Genomic DNA, 20,486 nt, shown 5'->3' on the forward strand with positions numbered 1-20,486 from the left:
TCTGACTGGTCCAAAAGAGTATGACATTGTTGCCGACCATAGCATTGAATGCAAAAAAAAGCCAGCAAGCATTTGGCCTCTTTGATTAAAAAAAAGTATAAAATAATAGCCAATCAGCGTTGAGCTAAACTGAGTGAGCTCAACTGTGAATGGTTCTGGCACACCAACAAACAAAAAAAGTCTCAAGGGAAGCAAGTTTGGATTTGGTGTCTCTCCCATCATCACATCGAGAGCATGCGTCATTGACAGAAACAACTTGAATTGTTGCATCTCATTGTGTTGTTGTCCTCCATTGGCCAGCTAGCTAAACTTGTCCCTTTCCTAAATTAGCCATGGATGGAGATAGGGATTAGGACTTGTGGTTTTACTTAATTCTCCGTACTGGCCAATCATTATAACGGTGATTCTGATTCGACCATTAATTCATACATTGTTGTGCCCCTGGCCTGAGAGGATGGAAGTTCAATATGTAGCTAGATGTAGAAGGCTAGTGTTAACTTGCTAACATTGCCCATGAAAGGAAGTTAGGCTAGCGAGCATGCATTTTAGCCAGGAAACTTAAGAAAACTAAAAACAAAAGTGTGTACTGTATGACAGAGTGATAGTCTGTTTCGTCAACATGAAAGAGAGGTGGACGGCAATGGAGTTTCTCTACAAGTAGGGTGAGTCAATATGTTTTGTCTACTTGCATGAACTTGCACGCACACACACACAGAAGTCAGAAACACGGACAGCCACATCATATTTAGCTTACGTTGGTTGATTGGACTAAATTGTTTTTGGTATCGTTTAGTTTTTAGTCACTGTATAAGACTAAGCATAGGTGATTTGATGATGTTGAAGTTGAAATTCTGCTGGAATAGTGGAGGCAGTCCTTGTTTTCTTTGTGAATTGCGGTAACTCTCCGTGGTTCTATACTGAACAAAAAAATAAATGCAACATGTAAAGTGTTGGTCCCATGTTTCATGAGCTGAAATAAAAGATCCCAGAAATGTTCCATAAGCACTAAAAGTTTATTTCTTTAAAATGTTGTGCACAAATTTGTTTACATCCCTGTTCGTGAGCATTTCTCCTTTGTCAAGATAATTCATGCACCTGACATGTGTGGCATATAAAGAAGCTGATTAAACAGCATGATTATTACACAGGTGCACCTTGTGCTGGGGAAAATAAAAGTTCACTCTAAAATGTGCAGTTTTGTCACACAACACAATGCTACAGATGTCTAAAGTTTTGAGGGAGAGTGCAGTTGGCATGCTGACTGCAGTAATGTCCACCAGAGCTGTTGCCAGATAATTGAACATTAATTTCTCTACCACAAGCCGCCTCTAATGTCATTTTAGAGAATTTGGCAGTATGTCCAACCAGCCTCACAACCACAGACTACGTGTATGGTGTCATATCAGCGTTTTGCTGATGTCAAGGTTGTGAACAGAGTGCCCCACGGTGGCAGTAGGGTTATGGTACGGGCAGGTATAAGCTAAGGACAACAAATACAATTGCATTTTATTGATGTCAATTTGAATGCTCTTGCCATTCATCTGCCGCCATCACCTCATGTTTCAGCATGATAATGCACAGCCCCATGTCGCAAGGATCTGTACACAATTCCTGGAGTTCTTCCATGACCTTCATACACATCAGACATGTCACCCATTGAGAATGTTTAGGATGCTCTGGATAAAAGTATACAACAGTGTGTTTCAGTTCCCATCAATATCCAGCAACTTCGCACAGGCCACGATCAACAGCCTGATCAACTCTATGGGAAGGAGATGTGTCTGATCCAAGCCCCTACCTTTTTTCTTAGGGTATCTGTGACCAACAGATGTATATCTGTATTCCTAGTCAAGTGAAATGCATAGATTAGGGCCTAATTAATATATTTACATTCACTGATTTCCTTATATGAACTGTAACTCAGTGAAATCTTTGAAAATGTTGCATGTTGCGTTAATCTTTTCGTTCATTGTAAATCAATAGTTGTTTAGTGGTCTGAAAATGTTGGAAACATTAACTTGCTTTACCATGCTGTAGGTCATATAACTAACTGTTCGTTACATGCAATATGCTTTATGGACTTCGCGTATTTAGACAGAGGTTGCTCTCCGGTTTTCTGATTAAATAAAGGTGTAGTTGAATTTATTCTGCCACTGTGTCTTCTTATTGTCTCGGCCTTCAGGCCTATATTTCACGGTCGTAATGCATATGAATTAACTGATAGGTTATAGAGAAAACAACGCAATTATCAAAACACATAGGTTGTAATGTGGCTTTTTCCCTGGCTTCCCAAGTGATTTTACCCACGCACCACTACTGCCTTTCAAGTGAAATTTCCCACTTGGAACTATAGATGCAAACTAAAACTCCTGTAGCATGTGAAAAAGCCTAGCCTACCTTCAGACCAAGGTAGGTCGTAGTGGTAACATTGTGGTCAACACAATATGATTTTGTTAGCATATTTAGCCCTGAGTGTCCACTTGTGGAAAATAATCCAACCGCACATTGACAATGGCCGGGATGTAGAAAAAAAGTTCCACAGCACTTTTCAATTCACACCACTTTTGATAAAATAAAATATATCGACGGAAAGCTTTATAAAGAGGGGCAAAGAGCTGTTACTTGGACCGATTTGCCACATTTGTCAATTTACGCACAATTTCTGCCCTTCGCATCCGAATGCTGACGCAGGCTCTTTGATGTTTTGACCAAATCAGATTCACGGAAATAACACGTCGCACCCGCTGGACAAAGATCAAGGCGCGCTCTTCACTTTCCTCTGGTATTTATTTAGCAAGCATGATACCGCAATACTCCCTACAGACACAAGCAAAGGCTATTACATAAATGTAGCAGCCTATACGCCTAAACATTAGCGACCTTACATGTATTGCGTGGAAGCGAGACAATATTTCAGTCTGATCAACTGTAGGCTAGCAGCTGCAAAGTCTAGCCTTCTATGCGCCCTGTCCTTCTGGCCTGAGTAAATTAAGCTGTAACGTTGTGTATGCTTATTTATAACCCATTTGTTTGTGAGAAAATCAGAATGGATCAAATTTGGTTTATAATTTAAACTTGGGCTGACTAGGCAATTAAGCTTTTTCTGTCCAAAATGATTAACTGGAATGAATCAATAAACACAATAGCTGACAGACTGTGAGTAAATGTTTTATTAGGCCTACAGTTGCATAGGGTAGGACTACACGATGCAAATCAGCATAAGGAAAGCTCCTTGTGTTTTATTGTCCAATCATGTTGCTTTCTCTGTGTACGTGTATAGGACCCCCACTAGTCCTTTAAAATACAATTCAGATATGAACACGTACAAAGTTGCTGCAGTTTGACTGGGTTTTCATCCTCCCCAAAGCCAGGACTTTTCCCTGTTTTTTTTATTCTAACCCATGTGACCTGATTAGAAAAACTCAGCCCATATTAAACATTTCCATCACTGCCCATATTAAACTTATTTTTTTTATTTTTTACAAGAGATGAATCATGTCCTACCGCATAAGGCATTGCACTATACGTGGTTAGGTTACCAGATCAAGAAAAACTACCGCCCCCATAATTGTTTTTTTCGCCACCCACTCTGGACCTGTGGTGCCACCTCTGTGCTCAATAGTTTGTCCTAAACTTTTTAAAAATCACCACAGTTGGTTTTGACTCGAGCGCTGTCATGCTTTTGCCTCTCGTTTTTCAGCTATTTGTGTCGGACTGCTGATAGGCTACAATTAGCTTACACCTGCAAGTCATTTCGGTTAATGACGATTCCGTTGCCTTGTAGAGCCGCAACAGCCGATGGATGCTCCTTGTCCTTTTCCTATTAGTTCCTTTGGACTTTCAGTTTTGGAGAGGGATATTTTGTTGCCTGCAAATTGCTGGTAATTATACTGTTGGAATGAAAGCTTTATTTAACAAGCTACGTCCCAAATTACCTTTAATTGACATGGCCATTTTATAAAATCATTGTCAATGTTAAAATAGTACCCTCTATTGCTTTTCCAGATGTTTTAGGGTAAAATACATGACCCTTTCTTATGTGAGATGTTAGTTTTATTATTGCGCCGTAGAAGTCCCTTTTTTTTTTACACTTTTGGCATATTTTGATATTAACTTTAATAATAATAATAATAGCCTACTACTACTACTACTACTACTACTAATAATAATATTAAGAATAGTAATAATTATAAACTTATGCCTAACCGAAATTATGTCTTTGCATCAAATATTTAAATCACACACACACACACATATTTAAAAAAAAAAAATATATATATATATATATATATATATATATATATATATATATATATATATATCATATGTGTGTGTGTGTGTGTGTATGTGTGGTTTAAATATTTGATGCAAAGACATAATTTCGGTTATGCATGAGTTTATAATTATTACTTATCAGGTGAAATGTAAACGTTTGAATTTAACTTAGATTGCTTCGTAACTCATGGGGACGGGATTAGGCATTTTCATGCTCAAACTCATTTCATAAAAATAGATATTATTGCAGTGCATAGTTGACCACTGAGGATTTATTTGGAACTGAACTGCATACAAAATACAGATCCACATAGGCCTCCAAGCAAAATCCATGTAGTCATTTGTCCAATAAATTGTAAGGCAAAACCTCGGATGAAATCCAAACAAAATACCTTTAAACGGCCATTTCAAAAACTGAAAAGTCTCTAATGTGATAGCTGGGGCTTGGAGCTATATTTAAAAGGGATAGGCTACGCGGTTCATGTACAAGAGGAGAGCGTACAGAATTCCATTCCATTGTCCCATATCCTATCACATCATTTGAGTTCTCGGCGTAGATTCCTGGTGATGGCTTGGGTACCAGTGTCCGAAATTGTTCATGTATCCACCGGAGTGCGCAGGCGTCCCCTTATTTGCCATGGAAACATCCCAAAGTGGCGGCATCCCCGGGGAACACGGAGACCCGGATGACCCAGCGTGCAGATGCTCTCCCTCCGGTCCGCCCGTGCCATGCTTCATGATCTTCTTGTACTTGGAGCGTTTGTTCTGGAACCATATCTTAACCTGCAACAATAAATACAATTTAGTATATTAAGCCTGCAATTAGGCTATTATTGTAATCGTTATCATCATTGATAAGCTATTATTATTACTATTAGTCTACTCAGTACTCACTATAATAATAATAATAATAATAATAATAATACATTATAATATCCATGGCCTCATTGTTGTTATTGTCAATATAATTGTTTTTGGATAATATTGTTATGCACCTTTGCCTGTTGCCAGCATGCTGGCAAATTGAGCGTTAAATTATAAAAAGTATAACTGTAGGCTTGGCTATATGACTGCATTGTTAGCGCCAAGGAATAACACAAATATTTTCCATATGAGAACAATACGTTGGACTAAAAACAGAACATTCACAAGAAAGACAAAATAAAGCTGGTGGGTGGGTTCAGGTTGCCAGGAGAATTAATTGTCAACCCCACTACAGACCACTCAAGCAATACGTTTGGCATTCCTTCATTGCAGGCTTTTCCCCATTATACGAACAATACAGGGAATTTACAGAGATATTTTGATATGGAGAGAGCCTGTTGAGACGTTTATGTAACCGCAACACCCACAGCGTGGTAAAAACAGCTCTAGTAAAATCTAATTATGAATTACAATTGATTGTGGAGATGAGTGGAAAACGCGGCTCAGATAGCCCACATTTCACAAAGGCTCGTAAATGGACCAAAATAAGAGATCTGCCCAAGAGTGTCACCCCAAACACGCTGATGACAGAATTATTGTTGTTGTGATGTCTTGAATTAATTACATTTACAGTTCATTCGGAAAGTATTCAGGCCCCTTCCCTTTTCCACATGTTGTTACTTTACAGCCTTATTCTAAAATGTATTGAATTGTTTTTTTCCTCATCAATCTATACACGACACCCCATAATAATTTGGAAAGGCACACAACTGTCTATATAAGGTTCCACAGTTGACAATGCATGTCAGAGCAAAAACCAAGCCATGAGGTCGAAGTAATTGTCAGTAGAGCTCCGAGACTGGATTGTGTCAAGGCACAGATCTGGGGAAGGGTACAAGAAAATGTCTGCAGCATTGAAAGTCTCCAGAACACAGTGGCCTCCATCAATGTTAAATGGAAGTTTGGAACCACCAAGACTCTTCCTAGAGCTGGCCGCATGGCCACACTGAGCAATCTGGGGAGAAGGGCCTTGGTCAGGGAGGTGACCAAGAACCCGACGGTCACTCTGACAGAGCTCCAGAATTCCTCTGTGGAGATGGGAGAACCTTCCAGAAGGACAACCATCTCTGCAGCACTCCACCAATCAGCCCTTTATGGTAGAGTGTCCAGACGGAAGCAATTCCTTAGTAAAACACATATGACAGCCTGCTTGGAATTTGTCAAAAGACACCTAAAGAACTCTCAGACCATGAGAAACAAGATTCTCTGGTCTGATTAAACCAATATTAAACTATTTGGCCTGAATGCCAAGCGTCACATCTGGAGAAAACCTGGCACCACCGCCAGCATGGAGGTAGCAGCATCATGTGGCAGGGACTGGGAGACTAGTCAGGATCAAGGGAAACATGAACGGAGCAAAGTACAGAGAGATCCCAGATGAAAACCTGTTCCAGAGCATTCAGGACCTCAGACTGGGACGGTGGTTCACCTTCCAACAGGACAATGACCGTAAGCACACAGCCAAGACAACGCAGGAGTGGCTTCGGGGCAAGTCTCTGAATGTCTTTGAGTGGTCCAGCCAGAGCCCGGATTGAACCTGATCGAAGATCTCTGGAGAGACCTGAAAATAGCTGTGCAGTGACGCTCCCCATCCAACCTGACAGATATTGAGAGGATCTGCATAGAAGAATGGGAGAAAATGGCCAAATACAGGTGTGCCAAGCTTGTAGTGTATACACAAGAATACTCAAGGCTGTAATCTCTGTCAAAGGTGCTTCAACAAAGTACTGAGTAAAGGGTCTGAATACTTAGGAAAATGTGATATTTGGAATACATTTGCAAAATTTCTAAAAACCTGTTTTTGCTTTGTCATTATGGGGTACTGTGTGTAGATTCATGAGAGGTGAAAAAGAATTGAATCCATTTTAGAATAAGGCTGTAACGTAACAAAATGTGGAAAAAGTCAAGGGATCTGAATACTTTCCAAATGCACTATTATTAAGGGGGACCTGCAGGTTTTTACTAACTTTCAGAGATGGGACCAAGTCACTACTATACGAGTCACAAGCAAGTCTCAAGTCAAGTCCCAAGTAGAATGTGGTCAAGACTCGAGTCCAAGTCGTGCATTCTAAGACCAAAACAAGTCGAGATGAGTCACAAGTTTTAAAGTCAAGTAAAAAATATATATGCATGCAACAACCTGTTCAACTACAAATCTTTGTCTATTTATTGAGGCTACCAGACAGCTTTTTTCATTATTTTGTCTACAACATATTTTTATTAGCATATGTATTTGTAAAATATGGACCTTGTAGCTGTGGTAAGGGCATGAAATCAGCTGATGGCAAGGCAGGTTGATGTGCTCAGAGTGTAGATTTATTAGGTCTTAGTGATCCAATGGTGAAAGTGCCATATCGTATAAAATATACAAGTAGATTTCCCAAATATACACAGGCAACAGCCCAAAAGAAATAGCCTCTGTATCATGCTTAACCTGTCCTATCTGAATAGAAACCCCTTGAGAAACAAATCAAATCTGTCTAACAAGAGTTCAAACAGGTAGGCCTACCTAATATAAACACTTAGCCCCCAGGACCATACAATTAGCCTACCCAATTGGCAAGAAGCTGAATGTATCTCGAGGGGGAAAGCATCCGAGCGAGCGAAACAGCACCCCTCTGTCTCTCTTACATGTAGGCCATCTATCTGATGCTGTCTGGTCCAAACGCGTATGACATTGTTGCCGCCCGCAGCATTGAAGGCAAGGGAAGCCAGTGAGCATCTGGCCAATCAGCGGTGAGCTAAACTGAGCGAGTTCAACTGTGAATGGTCCTGGCGCACCAAAAGAAAGTGTCAAGGGAAGCCAGCTATCAAATCCCATTGAGAGCATATGTCAGTGACAGAAAAACTTGAATTGTTGTGTTGTTGTCCTTCGGTGGCCGGCTAGCTAAAATTGTCCCTTTCCTAAATTAGCTATGGATGGAGATATGGATTTGGACTTGTGGTTTTACTTAATTCTCCATACTGGCCAATCATTATAATGGTCGGTTCTGATCCGACCATTAATTCATACATTGTTGTGCCCCTGGCCTGAGAGGATGAAAGTTCAATATGTAGCTAGATGTAGAAGGCTAATGTTAACTAGCTAACGATGCCCATGAATGGATGTTAGGCTAGCGAGCATGCATTTTAGCCAGGTAGCCTAGGACAATAGACCGTTCCCTCAACATGAAAGAGAGGAGGATGGCATTGGCGTTTCTTTACAAGTAGGGTGAGTCAACATGTTTTTCAAGTTGGGGGGGTTGGCTTCCCCAGTGATTGCTGGGGTTCCCTACTGCCTGCTGGCCTGATTTCAATCCTCTCTTCCTACAATTTCACGTTTGCACTGCACCCGATCCTATAGCTGTACATCAAATCATCAATCTGTTCGCTTGCACACCTTGCCTGTGTTGATTGACAGTTTTCTGGTCCAATCAGAGTGCCGAGTGTGCATTTCACTAGCCAATCTTTTGCAGTTTTTTTTTGCAAGGGTGATGCTGCGGCTATTTTCTCTGGCTACATGTAGCGTAATCCACGTAGAATCTGTGCCACAAAATTAGTGGCAAAACATTACAAAACCTGTCCAGATAATTTCAAGTCATCAGTCTCAAGTTAAAGTCTAGCCCCGAGTCTTGAGGCTCCAAGTCCAAGTCAAGTCTCAAGTTATTTAATTTTCTTTCAAGTCAAGTCTCAAGCCATCAAATTTGTGACTCAAGTCAGACTCGACTCCAAGTTATGTGACTCGAGTAGTCCAAGTCATGTGACTCGAGTAGTCCAAGTCATGTAACTGAAGTCCACAACTCTGCTAACTTTTACATTGTTTTCTCTGCCTTTAGCCTACACATGCTCAGTTCTGATGAACATGAAAAAAAAGAGTAGGGCCATGGTGAATAACCAACATATTTCACTCCCATAAACTCCCATAGGCCTAAACATAATAATGTGGGCACACCTAGAAGTGTTCAAATGGGTATATTAATAATAATTGTGTGTCACATTCAATGCCAGCAAGGGAATTAACAGTTCATGCAGATGTCACAAAAACCAAGTCTCACATAAATCATTTTCAATGACAGAATGCTAATATTGTCTTTCAAGTCTTAATGTTACATGCACAAGTACAGTGAAACGCCTCACTTGCAAACTCAAAACCCAACAATGGAATAATCAATAATAATGTAATAACAGAAGAAGAAAAAAAACACAAGAAATAAGAAGACATGAAATACGTCCTCGTAACTTTTCAGGTTGGGGGGGTCTACAACTACATCTAAGACCTCCAAAAACACTGATTTTCAAAAGGGGGACATCCTTAAATTAGCTGTTGAAACTATAACAAAGTGATTTCCCCACCCGTTTTGTTAAAAAGCTGAAGGATGGGTCTGGAGAAATGCAACCACTATCAAATTCATAGACAGTGCAATAGGCGCAAGGATTGACCAACCATGATATCAACATTTGAACCATGTTCTGAGGCTAAATAGTGTTAGTTACATTTACTTTGTTTCCAACCATTGGAATAAAACAAGCTTATACTTTGGGTTCTTATGGGGTACGACTGTTTAACTAAGTTAATGAAGCATTTATGAGTTATATTCTTCAAGAATCAATAGGTACATCTCATGAATTTATAAATCCAAAAGTGATATAGCGATTGCTGATTACCCCTTTAATGCCGAATTGGATTGAACTTTAAGTATGAATGAATTTCACCCTAACGTCAATCAACAGCATGCTAATGTAAGTAGCTGTTCCTATGATAATTGGAAGTATTGGTTTTCGATTTACACTGCAGCACTCAGCTGACAAGGGCTTTCAGTCTGAAATGTTTGGTAACTAGGTAGCTCAAGAAATCACGCCAGAAAATCCTGTCCCACATATCTAACTAAATCTCAGTGTATGTACCGTACAACTTGGGGAAACCACTCTCCTTAGTTAAATGTGTGGTGACTGGCGAGTGGTGGTCAGTGTTTCTGGTGCAAAAAGGTCTATGCATAATCTGCTAGGTGGTTGCTGCTCATAGAAGGCCGGAAGACACGAGTGATTCCAACAAAGCAATGTTCGATCCCAATTTTCTATACTTAGCTCCCTTATCAATATGACCCTTATCAATATGACCCTTATCAATATGACCCTTATCAATATAACCCTCATCAATATGACCTTATCAATATGACCTTATCAATAGCTCCCTAATCAATAATTCCTGCTTCCGCCCAGGTAACATAATATCAGAGAGGTTCCGAGAAGTGCTTCTTCATATTTAGCATATACATACACTGAGTATACCAAACATTAAGAACACCTTCCTAATATTGAGTTGCCCTCCTTTTGCCCTCAGAACAGCCTCAATTCGTCGGGGCATGGACTCTACAAGGTGTCGAAAGCGTTCGACAGGGACGTTGGCCTATGTTGACACCAATGCTTTCCTCAGTGTCAAATTTGTCCTTTGGGTGGTGGACCATTAGATACACAGAGCAGGTTTTCTTAATGTTTTGTATACTCAGTGTATAAAGATGTCCTTTATATACTAGAAATATCATGTCTCTAAAGTCCCAATTGATGCAACATTCAGATGCATGTATACACAATAATCTCTCCAACTAGATTTGGAAAAGTATTGTTTTTAAGAAAAAAAGTCCTGGCTTGATGTGATCTATATGTCTTTGAAACCGTAAAGTCAAGTGTCTGTGAATGGGAGGGTCACAATACTGTAGTTCTATATGTCTTTGAAACCGTAAAGTCAAGTGTCTGTGAATGGGAGGGTCACAATACTGTAGTTCTATATGTCTTTGAAACCGTAAAGTCAAGTGTCTGTGAATGGGAGGGTCACAATACTGTAGTTCTATATGTCTTTGAAACCGTAAAGTCAAGTGTCTGTGAATGGGAGGGTCACAATACTGTAGTTCTATATGTCTTTGAAACCGTAAAGTCAAGTGTCTGTGAATGGGAGGGTCACAATACTGTAGTTCTATATGTCTTTGAAACCGTAAAGTCAAGTGTCTGTGAATGGGAGGGTCACAATACTGTAGTTCTATATGTCTTTGAAACCGTAAAGTCAAGTGTCTGTGAATGGGAGGGTCACAATACTGTAGTTCTATATGTCAGTAAGCTCTATAGTTGAGGGTGATTTCATCCATTTAAGGATTGCACATTAAACCAATTAATGTAATAGCACATCTGGCATAACCCAGCAGAAATTAGCTCCACAAAAACAAAAAGCCACAGTGTAATGCCATCCACTTGAAAAGGCTCTGGAGGACATTAGTTATCTGACACCCTCAGTTACAAAGATGTCGGCTGCTGATGTCATATGTATAAAGGGCTCATCTTGCAGAAAGTCCCCTGTTGACGCTTTCTCAGATATCTGTCGTGTAGCACTTACATAGGATTACTAAGGCCCTCCTCTCTTAGCAGCGCATCACGGCCACTACAGGTTCAGAATGGTCTCTTGCCACAGAGGATCAATGAATGCATTTCATATCCGTTCATACGCCAAAAACTATACTCCAATTGATGTATAGCAGCATTCAGAGTACATATTCCCTTTTGGATTCGCCAGTATGTATTTTTTTAAGTCCCCAGGCAAACGTAGTGAGGGAGATCTCTAGATTTAAAGAAATATAGAATGATTACCTGGCTGAAAGCAATAAGCTCTCCCAAATAAAAAATGATGTAGTCCTACCAAAGTCTGTACTTTCTCTGCTGTTATTTTTCTCTCGTTTTGGGAACCCCAAAACTTCATGGGACTAACCATATTTATATAAAACGTGACGCGATAACTCGCTAAGCTCTCTTCCTCTATTCCTACTGACAGACAAAATGGCCGCGGTCGTTCCACCCCTCTCCCTTCTTCTTCCCTTGCCAGACAGAGATTGGTGAGAAGCAAGGAGTTAGTTGCAAAAGGAACCCATTGGCTGAGAAACTGAGGCCTTAACACTGAAGCAAGAGCTATATAGGCTAAAGGAGACCACTGAGCTCAGGGCCCGTATTCATTAAGCGTCTCAGAGTACAGGAGTGCTGATCTAGAATTAGGTCCCCCCCCCCCCTGTCCATAATCGTATTTATTATGATCTAAAAGGCTAAATGTATCCTAGATCAGCACTCCTACTCTGAGACTCGGGCCAGTCAGCCTAGACCTGGACTAAAAAGCATGCTCAATTGAGAATCACCATTGAAACTATTATTTTTTTTAGTCCAGGACAACGCTTAACATGTGTCCAGGAAACCGGCCCATAGTGAATACAGGCCCAGATGAGTAAGTAAGTAATAGTAGGAAATGGATAACACAGTAGTAAGACAAGTAATACAGGACGGTGATACACCCTGCTCTTCTGCTGCCTCGCCTCCCTGCCAACAGGGAACTGCCATGCCAGCTGAAGCCAAGGGCATTCATGCTGCATTCAAATATTCATGAAAGTGTGTGTGCCACACACTGATGAGGGGAAACAATATCAGTTACAGGCCGTTAGAGTCGACTAACACCTCCATGAACATGGCAGGACATCACACTAAAGCAAGTTAATACCCCCCGCACATTGACACATTGACTCTGTACCGGTACCCCCTGTATTTAGCCCTGCTATAGTTATTTACTGCTGCTCTTTAATTATTTGTTATTCTTATCTCTTACTTTTTTTTGTTATGGGATCTTCTTAAAACTGCATTGTTGGTTAAGGGCTTGTAAGTAAGTATTTCACTGTAAGGTCTACTACACCTGTTGTATTCAAGCGCATGTGACAAATAAAAATGGATTTGATTTGACCTGGGAACCTAATGTTCCAGCGTTTTCTCCTCTTTGCTAAATAATAAAGCATCGAAAGGGTCAACACTTCAACTACTTTGAGTGGGAATTCTCAAAGCCTTAAAGGTACATACCTCCATAACATTAGGCTCCAGTCTCATTTTTGACGAGACATTTGGCCTTTATTAACAGTATCTAACATGGCACTTATGCATATAGTGTTGTAGCCCAGATGCAAAGAATAGGTGTGCCTTGGAGAATGGGTACGCACAGCATTTTGACTAAACCTTGTGAGATGAGACGCTTACAAAAGAGGGACATGTTGCCCGACTCAAGTAAACAATAGGCTATAGGAATTGTTCACTTTGTGAACCCTTTGCTCTTTGCTTTCGTTGTGGGTTGAAGAGTCTCTTGTAATAAACACCTTATTGAGCAGTTATATCAGTAAAAATAACTGAAATAGACTATTAAAATGGGCCCAAAATAGAGAAATGTGTACCTGTGTTTGAGTTAGTCCCAATTTTGCCGCCAAATCGGCACGCTCAGGGAGCGCGAGGTATTGGGTTTGCTGGAATCTCTGGTTGAGCGCCTGCAGTTGTAAGCTTGAGTAGATGGTCCGAGGTTTTCGGATCTTCTTCCCTTTTCCGTTCAGTCGAATTTCTCCATTCTCGATCACCGTGGTCGGCTTCTCAAGCTCTTCAAAGGGATGAAGAAGAAAAAGTTGTATTTTATTTCACCGGGAAGTCCAATTGAGGTCAGAAATGTTGGAATAATAATAACAATATTAACAACAACACCATCAATAATAATAATAATGATCATCATAATAATCATACATTTACTGAATAATACATGTTTAATTTAAGCCATTTAATTTGCCCTCAAAGGGCAAGAGCTCAACTTTTCTTTTCTACCTCATGTTGCAAAAGAGGTCATTGAGCATGAGGAATATAATGACTGCATAGTGCTCCCCATTATCCCCATTGTTATGAAGATTGCACATACTAACTAGTGCTTAGGGAAACAGCTGCGTTAGGCCCCACAAGGCGTTCATAGTAACATGACACTGTATGAATCCATCCTTATAATACAACCAGTGTAATAGCATTAGGAGATTGATCTTTCATCTACTTCACTTTTTGTTTTACAGGGGCATAAGATTTAGATTTGATTTGCTAAGTTGAACAATATTTGCAGAGAATTTCGGTAGGTGGTAGGTAGTCCAGCGGCTAAGGGAGTTGGACCTGTAGCCGAAAGACGGCCGGTTTGAATCCCGGGCCAGGCGTTGGGAAAATGTATCTGGCAAGTGGAATGCTGCTGGGTTCACATCCTTAAGACATTCCCCTATTGTTGGGTGGCTTGGGCCCTTGAACAAGGCCCTTAACCCCACAACATACAGGGGTGACCCGGTGCTCGTCTCAACTGTATGTGTGATTTGTCCGGTGCTCGTCTCAACTGTATGTGTGATTTGTCCGGTGCTCGTCTCAACTGTATGTGTGATTTGTCCAGGTGCTTGTCTCAACTGTATGTGTGATTTGTCCGGTGCTCGTCACAACTGTATGTGTGATTTGTCCGGTGCTTGTCTCAACTGTATGTGTGATTTGTCCGGTGCTCGTCTCAACTGTATGTGTGATTTGTCCGGTGCTCGTCTCAACTGTATGTGTGATTTGTGCTGTCTGGGGCAGTTGAGAATGAGCAGAAGACATATTTCTGCTGTTTGCTGTAACTAATGGGAAATAAAGTTGTATTGTATTGTTGAGTTAAATAAGTTGCATTGGAAATGTTGAATCTTGATTGTCCCTTTTCTTTTCTAAGCCTGCCATTCAAATAGCGAATAATAAACAAACTCATAGGCCTTACATCATATGCTACTGCACAGCCAAGTCTCCAGTGTTAAATCAACACTGGTCTAGTGTCTATACAGGCCCACACTTTTCAGTGTTAAATTAACAACTGTATTTGTTAGTGACAGAGACATGGTTGTTGTTGCAGTCTTTTTGTTTTTGTTCTGTGGCCCTCACCAAAGTAGATCCGAAGCGAATATGATTCAAATGTCATTCTTCAACTAAATACAAGTATTTAATAAGGACTTATTTTGGGGGCTTAATTTTGCCTTATTACAGTGGCCTGAAACTCGTGGTTTGCAGGCCTGCGAGTCACTTTATGATGGCTTGCAAATTGATGTGTAATACCCCCCGCACATTGACACATTGACTCTGTACCGGTACCCCCTGTATATAGCCTTGCTATAGTTATTTACTGCTGCTCTTTAATTATTTGTTATTCTTATCTCTTACTTTTTGAATTTTTATTAACCCGCAACCTGCATTTAGAATGATGACTGCTAGGTCAGGTAGAAGAAGATATAATACTACCTAAACCATATAAACTGGAGCAACCATTTCAGTAACCGGTGAAAAAAGTCCAAGTAACAGATTTGATTAGTTTAGGAATGTTGTATTTATATTTCAGTAGCATAAGATTAATTAATCAATCAATGTACATGCAAAAACATAGATATTAAAACAAACTATTCTAAAAAAAATCTACCTGCAATACAGCATGCTGGGAAATATGATACTGATGGGTGTGGTTTTGGTTTAACACTGGTTATTAACTCCAACACTTTTACACCAATGAGTGTTGATTTAACACCTGAATCAACACTAGAAATGTTATACTGAAAAATCAACACTATAGGTAACACTGGCCAATTTGCTGTGTGACTGTGCAGAAACTGTTATTTTGTTTTGGTCTACCAGTTTCAAACAGCTGTAAAACTGTATTTTTTTGTTATTGAAAATATATTTCAGTTTGACAACAGATGCCACTCCAGGTGAGAAATCAATAGGTGAATATCACAGACAATCACAACATAAGTAATGCTGTGAAACACTGTTATTCCACTATTGGCGACAGATATATTATGGAAATTTTCTGAAATTACAATGCGAAAATAAATAAAAAATAGCACCTTTAAAACCACTAAAACTAATATTGGCCTGCTAATAGCGTTCCAAAAATAATTGCAACATACAAATGGTCATCATTGATGATATAACATTTGTTGCTATTGTTTCCGTTATTATTATTAGGCCATTATCTTGTTATTGGTAGGAATTAAACTCATAATTGCATGGTTATATTATCATAATAATAATAATAATAATACATTGTTCAGAACTAAGACGGGTTTTTAATGAGAACTAAGAATAACATAATGAATCTGTTAATGCTCAAGAGGACTGCAATGTTTATATTATCTGGGGCCTTAAATACTTCTTGACTTTCCAACATGCCCATCACACGAAATGCCTGTAAGATAGCCACACAAACCCTTTCCTAATACGCGGGTGAAAAGTTGTACTTTTCATTGTCTGGAGAGAGTTGATAAACATGGCAATTGCCAACCGTGCAGTGGAGATATCACAGTCAGTCAACGATAGATGGATGACATCCCTGCCGATTATCAGGTATTTAATGAAGTAATATATAATATATAAATATAAATAGACTGCTAAACCCCAAAGCGAACTCACTCATCATAATTGCATTTTTTTGGAGAGGAGTAGGCCTTATTGGTTGATATTCCTATCTGAATGTTTTCGAGCTTTTAGTCCCAAACAGATTCACACTCCAAATAGGTCTAGCCATTATAAATAATATGATTTTAAGTAAAAACCTAGAGACCGGGTTATTTTGATCATTGACAGTAGGCTACGTGGCATTAATGCTGTATGCATTTTGTTTTACGTTTTAATCAAAATTACGAGGTATAACGATGTGGCTCTTTCGTGTAGTCCTATGCGGGTATCTGTACGCTAAAATATCAATGAAGTAATGTAGGATCACAAAAGCAATAACGTCATCAAAGACAAATGGTTTTCAGATTACATGTTTTGTCTGGACCCTGTGCTTTGTGGGAGACCACAGGACAAAATGTAAAGTGGCTCGGTTTTTTCCTCCCATGTCGGCTGCATGTGTATCATCATCGAGAGTAGGCTAGGCTAATTACTGTGCTAATCAACCGACCTGTCTTGCGGCCCAATAATATAAATGCAAATTGACCAGTAGTAAGTAGTCTAGCCTTAGGTCTAATCATCCGTCCTAATATCGGATTAGACTAATAATTGCAATGGTGAAATAGGCTACATATAGCCCTAGGTATAGTGAAATCGTATGAAAATAGATTTTCATATCAATTTGAGACGAGAACAGTACCTTGCTTTATCCGTGCATACATCTCGAGGTCCAGTAGCCTGTCAACTATTGACCGTTAAAAATATGTATTATATTCAATCGTGCTCAGGTGTTATAGACTACATATGTGACATGGGAACATCCTATTTATTGATAACACCTTTAGGTCCGAGCACTGTTTGCGTAATGCTGCTTGCTATATGTTAGGAATTCCCTATATTTCATTAGTGGTTTATTTGCAGGTTTATGATTGGGTTTATGTAGGCTATATAAGTGCCCGATTCTAATTTTAGAAGTCAATCGCGTTCGTATAGCCTTCGCCACTGTAACCACATTTTGAAAATGGCAACAAACATTGAACTAACTCCAAAATGTCAACACGGATGTTTTTAAAAACGTACCTGTTTCCTCTATTCTCGTGTGTCCCAGACCGTTGTTGTGGCTACTGTGCTGGTATGGCAGGTAGGCACTTGGGTGGTGTGCGCTTACGGTGCTGTGGTAAGGATAGGCTAGCGGGCGGCCATAAGATGACGCACTGGAAGAAAAGGGGCTATCGTGCTGCGAGGGTCCGACGGGATGCAAGCCGTGCACTGGATAGTGGTTGTGAGACAAGCCGGGGGAGTGCTGCTGGTGGCCGGGATAGCCGTGTCCGAACTCCAGAAATGCCGATTTGGAGGGATCAGAAGCAACCAGACTGTCCGACAATGAACTCATAGTCATCATTGAGCGGGGGTCCATAAACTCGAGGCGCAGTTAAGGGCACCATAGAGTGCTACTGATGGGACCGATGCATATCCACTGAGTAGGCAAGTTATGCTACCTAAAAAAACAAAACCAATACTAATAGCACGAAGCGACGAGGTTATTTCCTAAATCCTTTCGTTTGTCTCCAAATTCTAAATTACGCAGTCCCTTTATTTTGTCGTCTCTAAAAAGAGAACAGGAAAACCTGCACTGTTTCTCAGAACACTTTGTGCATATGGTTTAGACTTGTTGCTACCTCGCTTGGCATACACAAGCGCGCCTGCTCATTGGTTGCGGTGGCTAATCATGTCATCCTGCCTCGAGGCCAAACCATATTTAACTTGATTAATACAAGCTACATGAAGTCGGTCTTCCAGTTTGGGCAGCAGTGACATGTCAATGCAGCAGAATTTGGAAACAATTTATGCTAAATGAGAAGATAGGCCTACTGTAACAGATATTAACTAGGCTAATTTAATGTGAAGCATGTTTAGATTTTGTTATGTAGCCTTTTAGCGTTTGCAAAGATGGTCAACAAACTTGACAACTTGCCAGTGATGTTTTTACGTGAGGACAAATCTTTTGCGCACAAGTTATGCCATAGGATAATCAAGTATTATATATGTACACAGGCCTAATTAATACGCGATACACATAGCTACTTTACAAGACTATACATTAAATTTCCATCTGGCGCAAATGCGTGATTTAGCCTACGCATGACTAGACTCAAGCGAGGGCACAGAAGCCCAACATAGTGGCTATTATACTGTTGTAAATTTGACTTTATCAAAACGCTCAGATGCATCAAGATAAAACAGAACACGCACGTGTCCCCCCCCCCCCCCCCCCCACACACACACACACACTCTCCCAGCACCTGTATAACACACAACACACACTAATCATGTTTTTCTTTAAACAAAAATGCAACACATGGGAAACTCTTCTTTAGGACTTTGTACTTGGTGAGAGGACGAGTTGTAATTACTGATAGTTTATGGAGAAGGAGGGGAGGCTGCCCCTAGCTATCAATCTTGTCCGTGATGAAAGAAGACGTTCACATTCGACTGCAAACCATTACATAGTCGGTCATGTGTAATCTATGTCTGTAGGTTGCAGACAGATGGGTGACAATAAATATCAACTTGAATGCACGCCGGCCCGGGCCCAGCGCATGACAGATGTGGCGCCGAAGACGCTCGAAATCATTAGGCCTAAATGGCACATTTAGAGTCGTCACTTTATGTAATTCAGTCACAAGTCTAAATGTCACAGGTTGCTGTTAACCTGTAGAGCCTATGCCAGAGCTCTAGCCGATGCCACTTTGGTAACCATTGAGCAACGCGCGGAAGATAACGTTTCAGGACTGAGACCCCCTGAATAATTATGATAGCCTAACTATTAGGTCTACACACTAGCCTACACAGTAATACTAAAACAAAAATAATACTGTTGTCGTTATGGTGAAACATTCATCCTCATATGGGGCGGCCTAGTGGTTAGAGCGTTGGACTAGTAACCGGACGGTTGCAAGTTCAAACCCCCGAGCTGACAAGGTACAAATCTGTCGTTCTGCCCCTGAACAGGCCGTCATTGAAAATAAGAATTTGTTCTTAACTGACTTGCCTAGTTAAATAAAGGTAAAATAAAAAATATATAGTAGGCCATGTAATCATGTTCCAACGCCTGCTATTGGGTGGAATTAAATTGGCCTATCCCATAATAATGGCTTATATTTATTTCAAATAATATTGAAAACATTTATTCTATAACGAATTGTATTTCATTTTTTGTTTTTAATTAAAAAATTATTAACTAGGCAAGTCAGTTAATTAAGAACAAATTCTAATTTACAAAAGGCCTCCTGTGAGGACAGGGCTGGTATTAAGAAAACACATTTAAAAAGTTATATAGGACAAACACACATCACGACAAGAGAGACAACACAACACTACATAAAGATAGACCGACGACAACATAGCATGGCAGCAACACACGACAACACAGCATGGAAGCAACTTAACATGACAACAACTTGGTAGCAACACAACATGGTAGCAGCACAAAACATGGTACAAACATTATTGGGCACAGACAACAGCACAAAGGGCAAGAAGGTAGAGACAACAATACATCACGCAAAGCAGCCTCAACTGTTAGTAAGAGTGTCCGTGATTGAGTCTTTGAATGAAGAGATTGAGATAAAACTGTCCAGTTTGAGCGTTTGTTGCAGCTCGTCCCAGTCGCTAGCTGCAGCGAACTCAAAAAGACCAGCGACCCAGGGATGTGTGTGCTTTGGGGACAATTAACAGAATGTGACTGGGTGTTGTATGTGGAATATGAGGGCTGCGGTAGATATCTCAGATAGGGGGGAGTGAGGCCTGAGGGTTAAATAAGCATCAACCAGTGGGTCTTGCGACGGGTATATAGAGATTACCAGTTTACAGAGGAGTATAGAGTGCAGTGATGTGTCCTGGTGGCACATTGGTGCATTGGCGCATTGGTGACATATCTGATGGCCGAATGGTAAAGAACATCTAGCCAAATGTTGGCATAT

General features: G+C 40.3%; 1 protein-coding gene across 1 annotated transcript; it reads right to left on the minus strand.

The window, feature by feature from the left end:
* Window positions 1–992: 992 nt before the first annotated feature.
* On the minus strand, window positions 993–18,330 carry LOC110537971 (homeobox protein Dlx4a). The gene is made up of 3 exons (XM_021624460.3): window positions 17,584–18,330; window positions 13,482–13,678; window positions 993–5,058 (listed from the first exon to the last, which is right to left on the minus strand). Exons 1-3 carry the CDS (start codon window positions 17,918–17,920, stop codon window positions 4,807–4,809), a joined length of 786 nt encoding a protein of 261 aa, XP_021480135.3. The 5' UTR covers window positions 17,921–18,330; the 3' UTR covers window positions 993–4,806.
* Window positions 18,331–20,486: the final 2,156 nt, after the last annotated feature.

This window comes from Oncorhynchus mykiss, chromosome 12 (assembly GCF_057628025.1).
Source record: "Oncorhynchus mykiss isolate SJ-2025 chromosome 12, ASM5762802v1, whole genome shotgun sequence".
Lineage (NCBI taxonomy): Eukaryota > Metazoa > Chordata > Actinopteri > Salmoniformes > Salmonidae > Oncorhynchus > Oncorhynchus mykiss.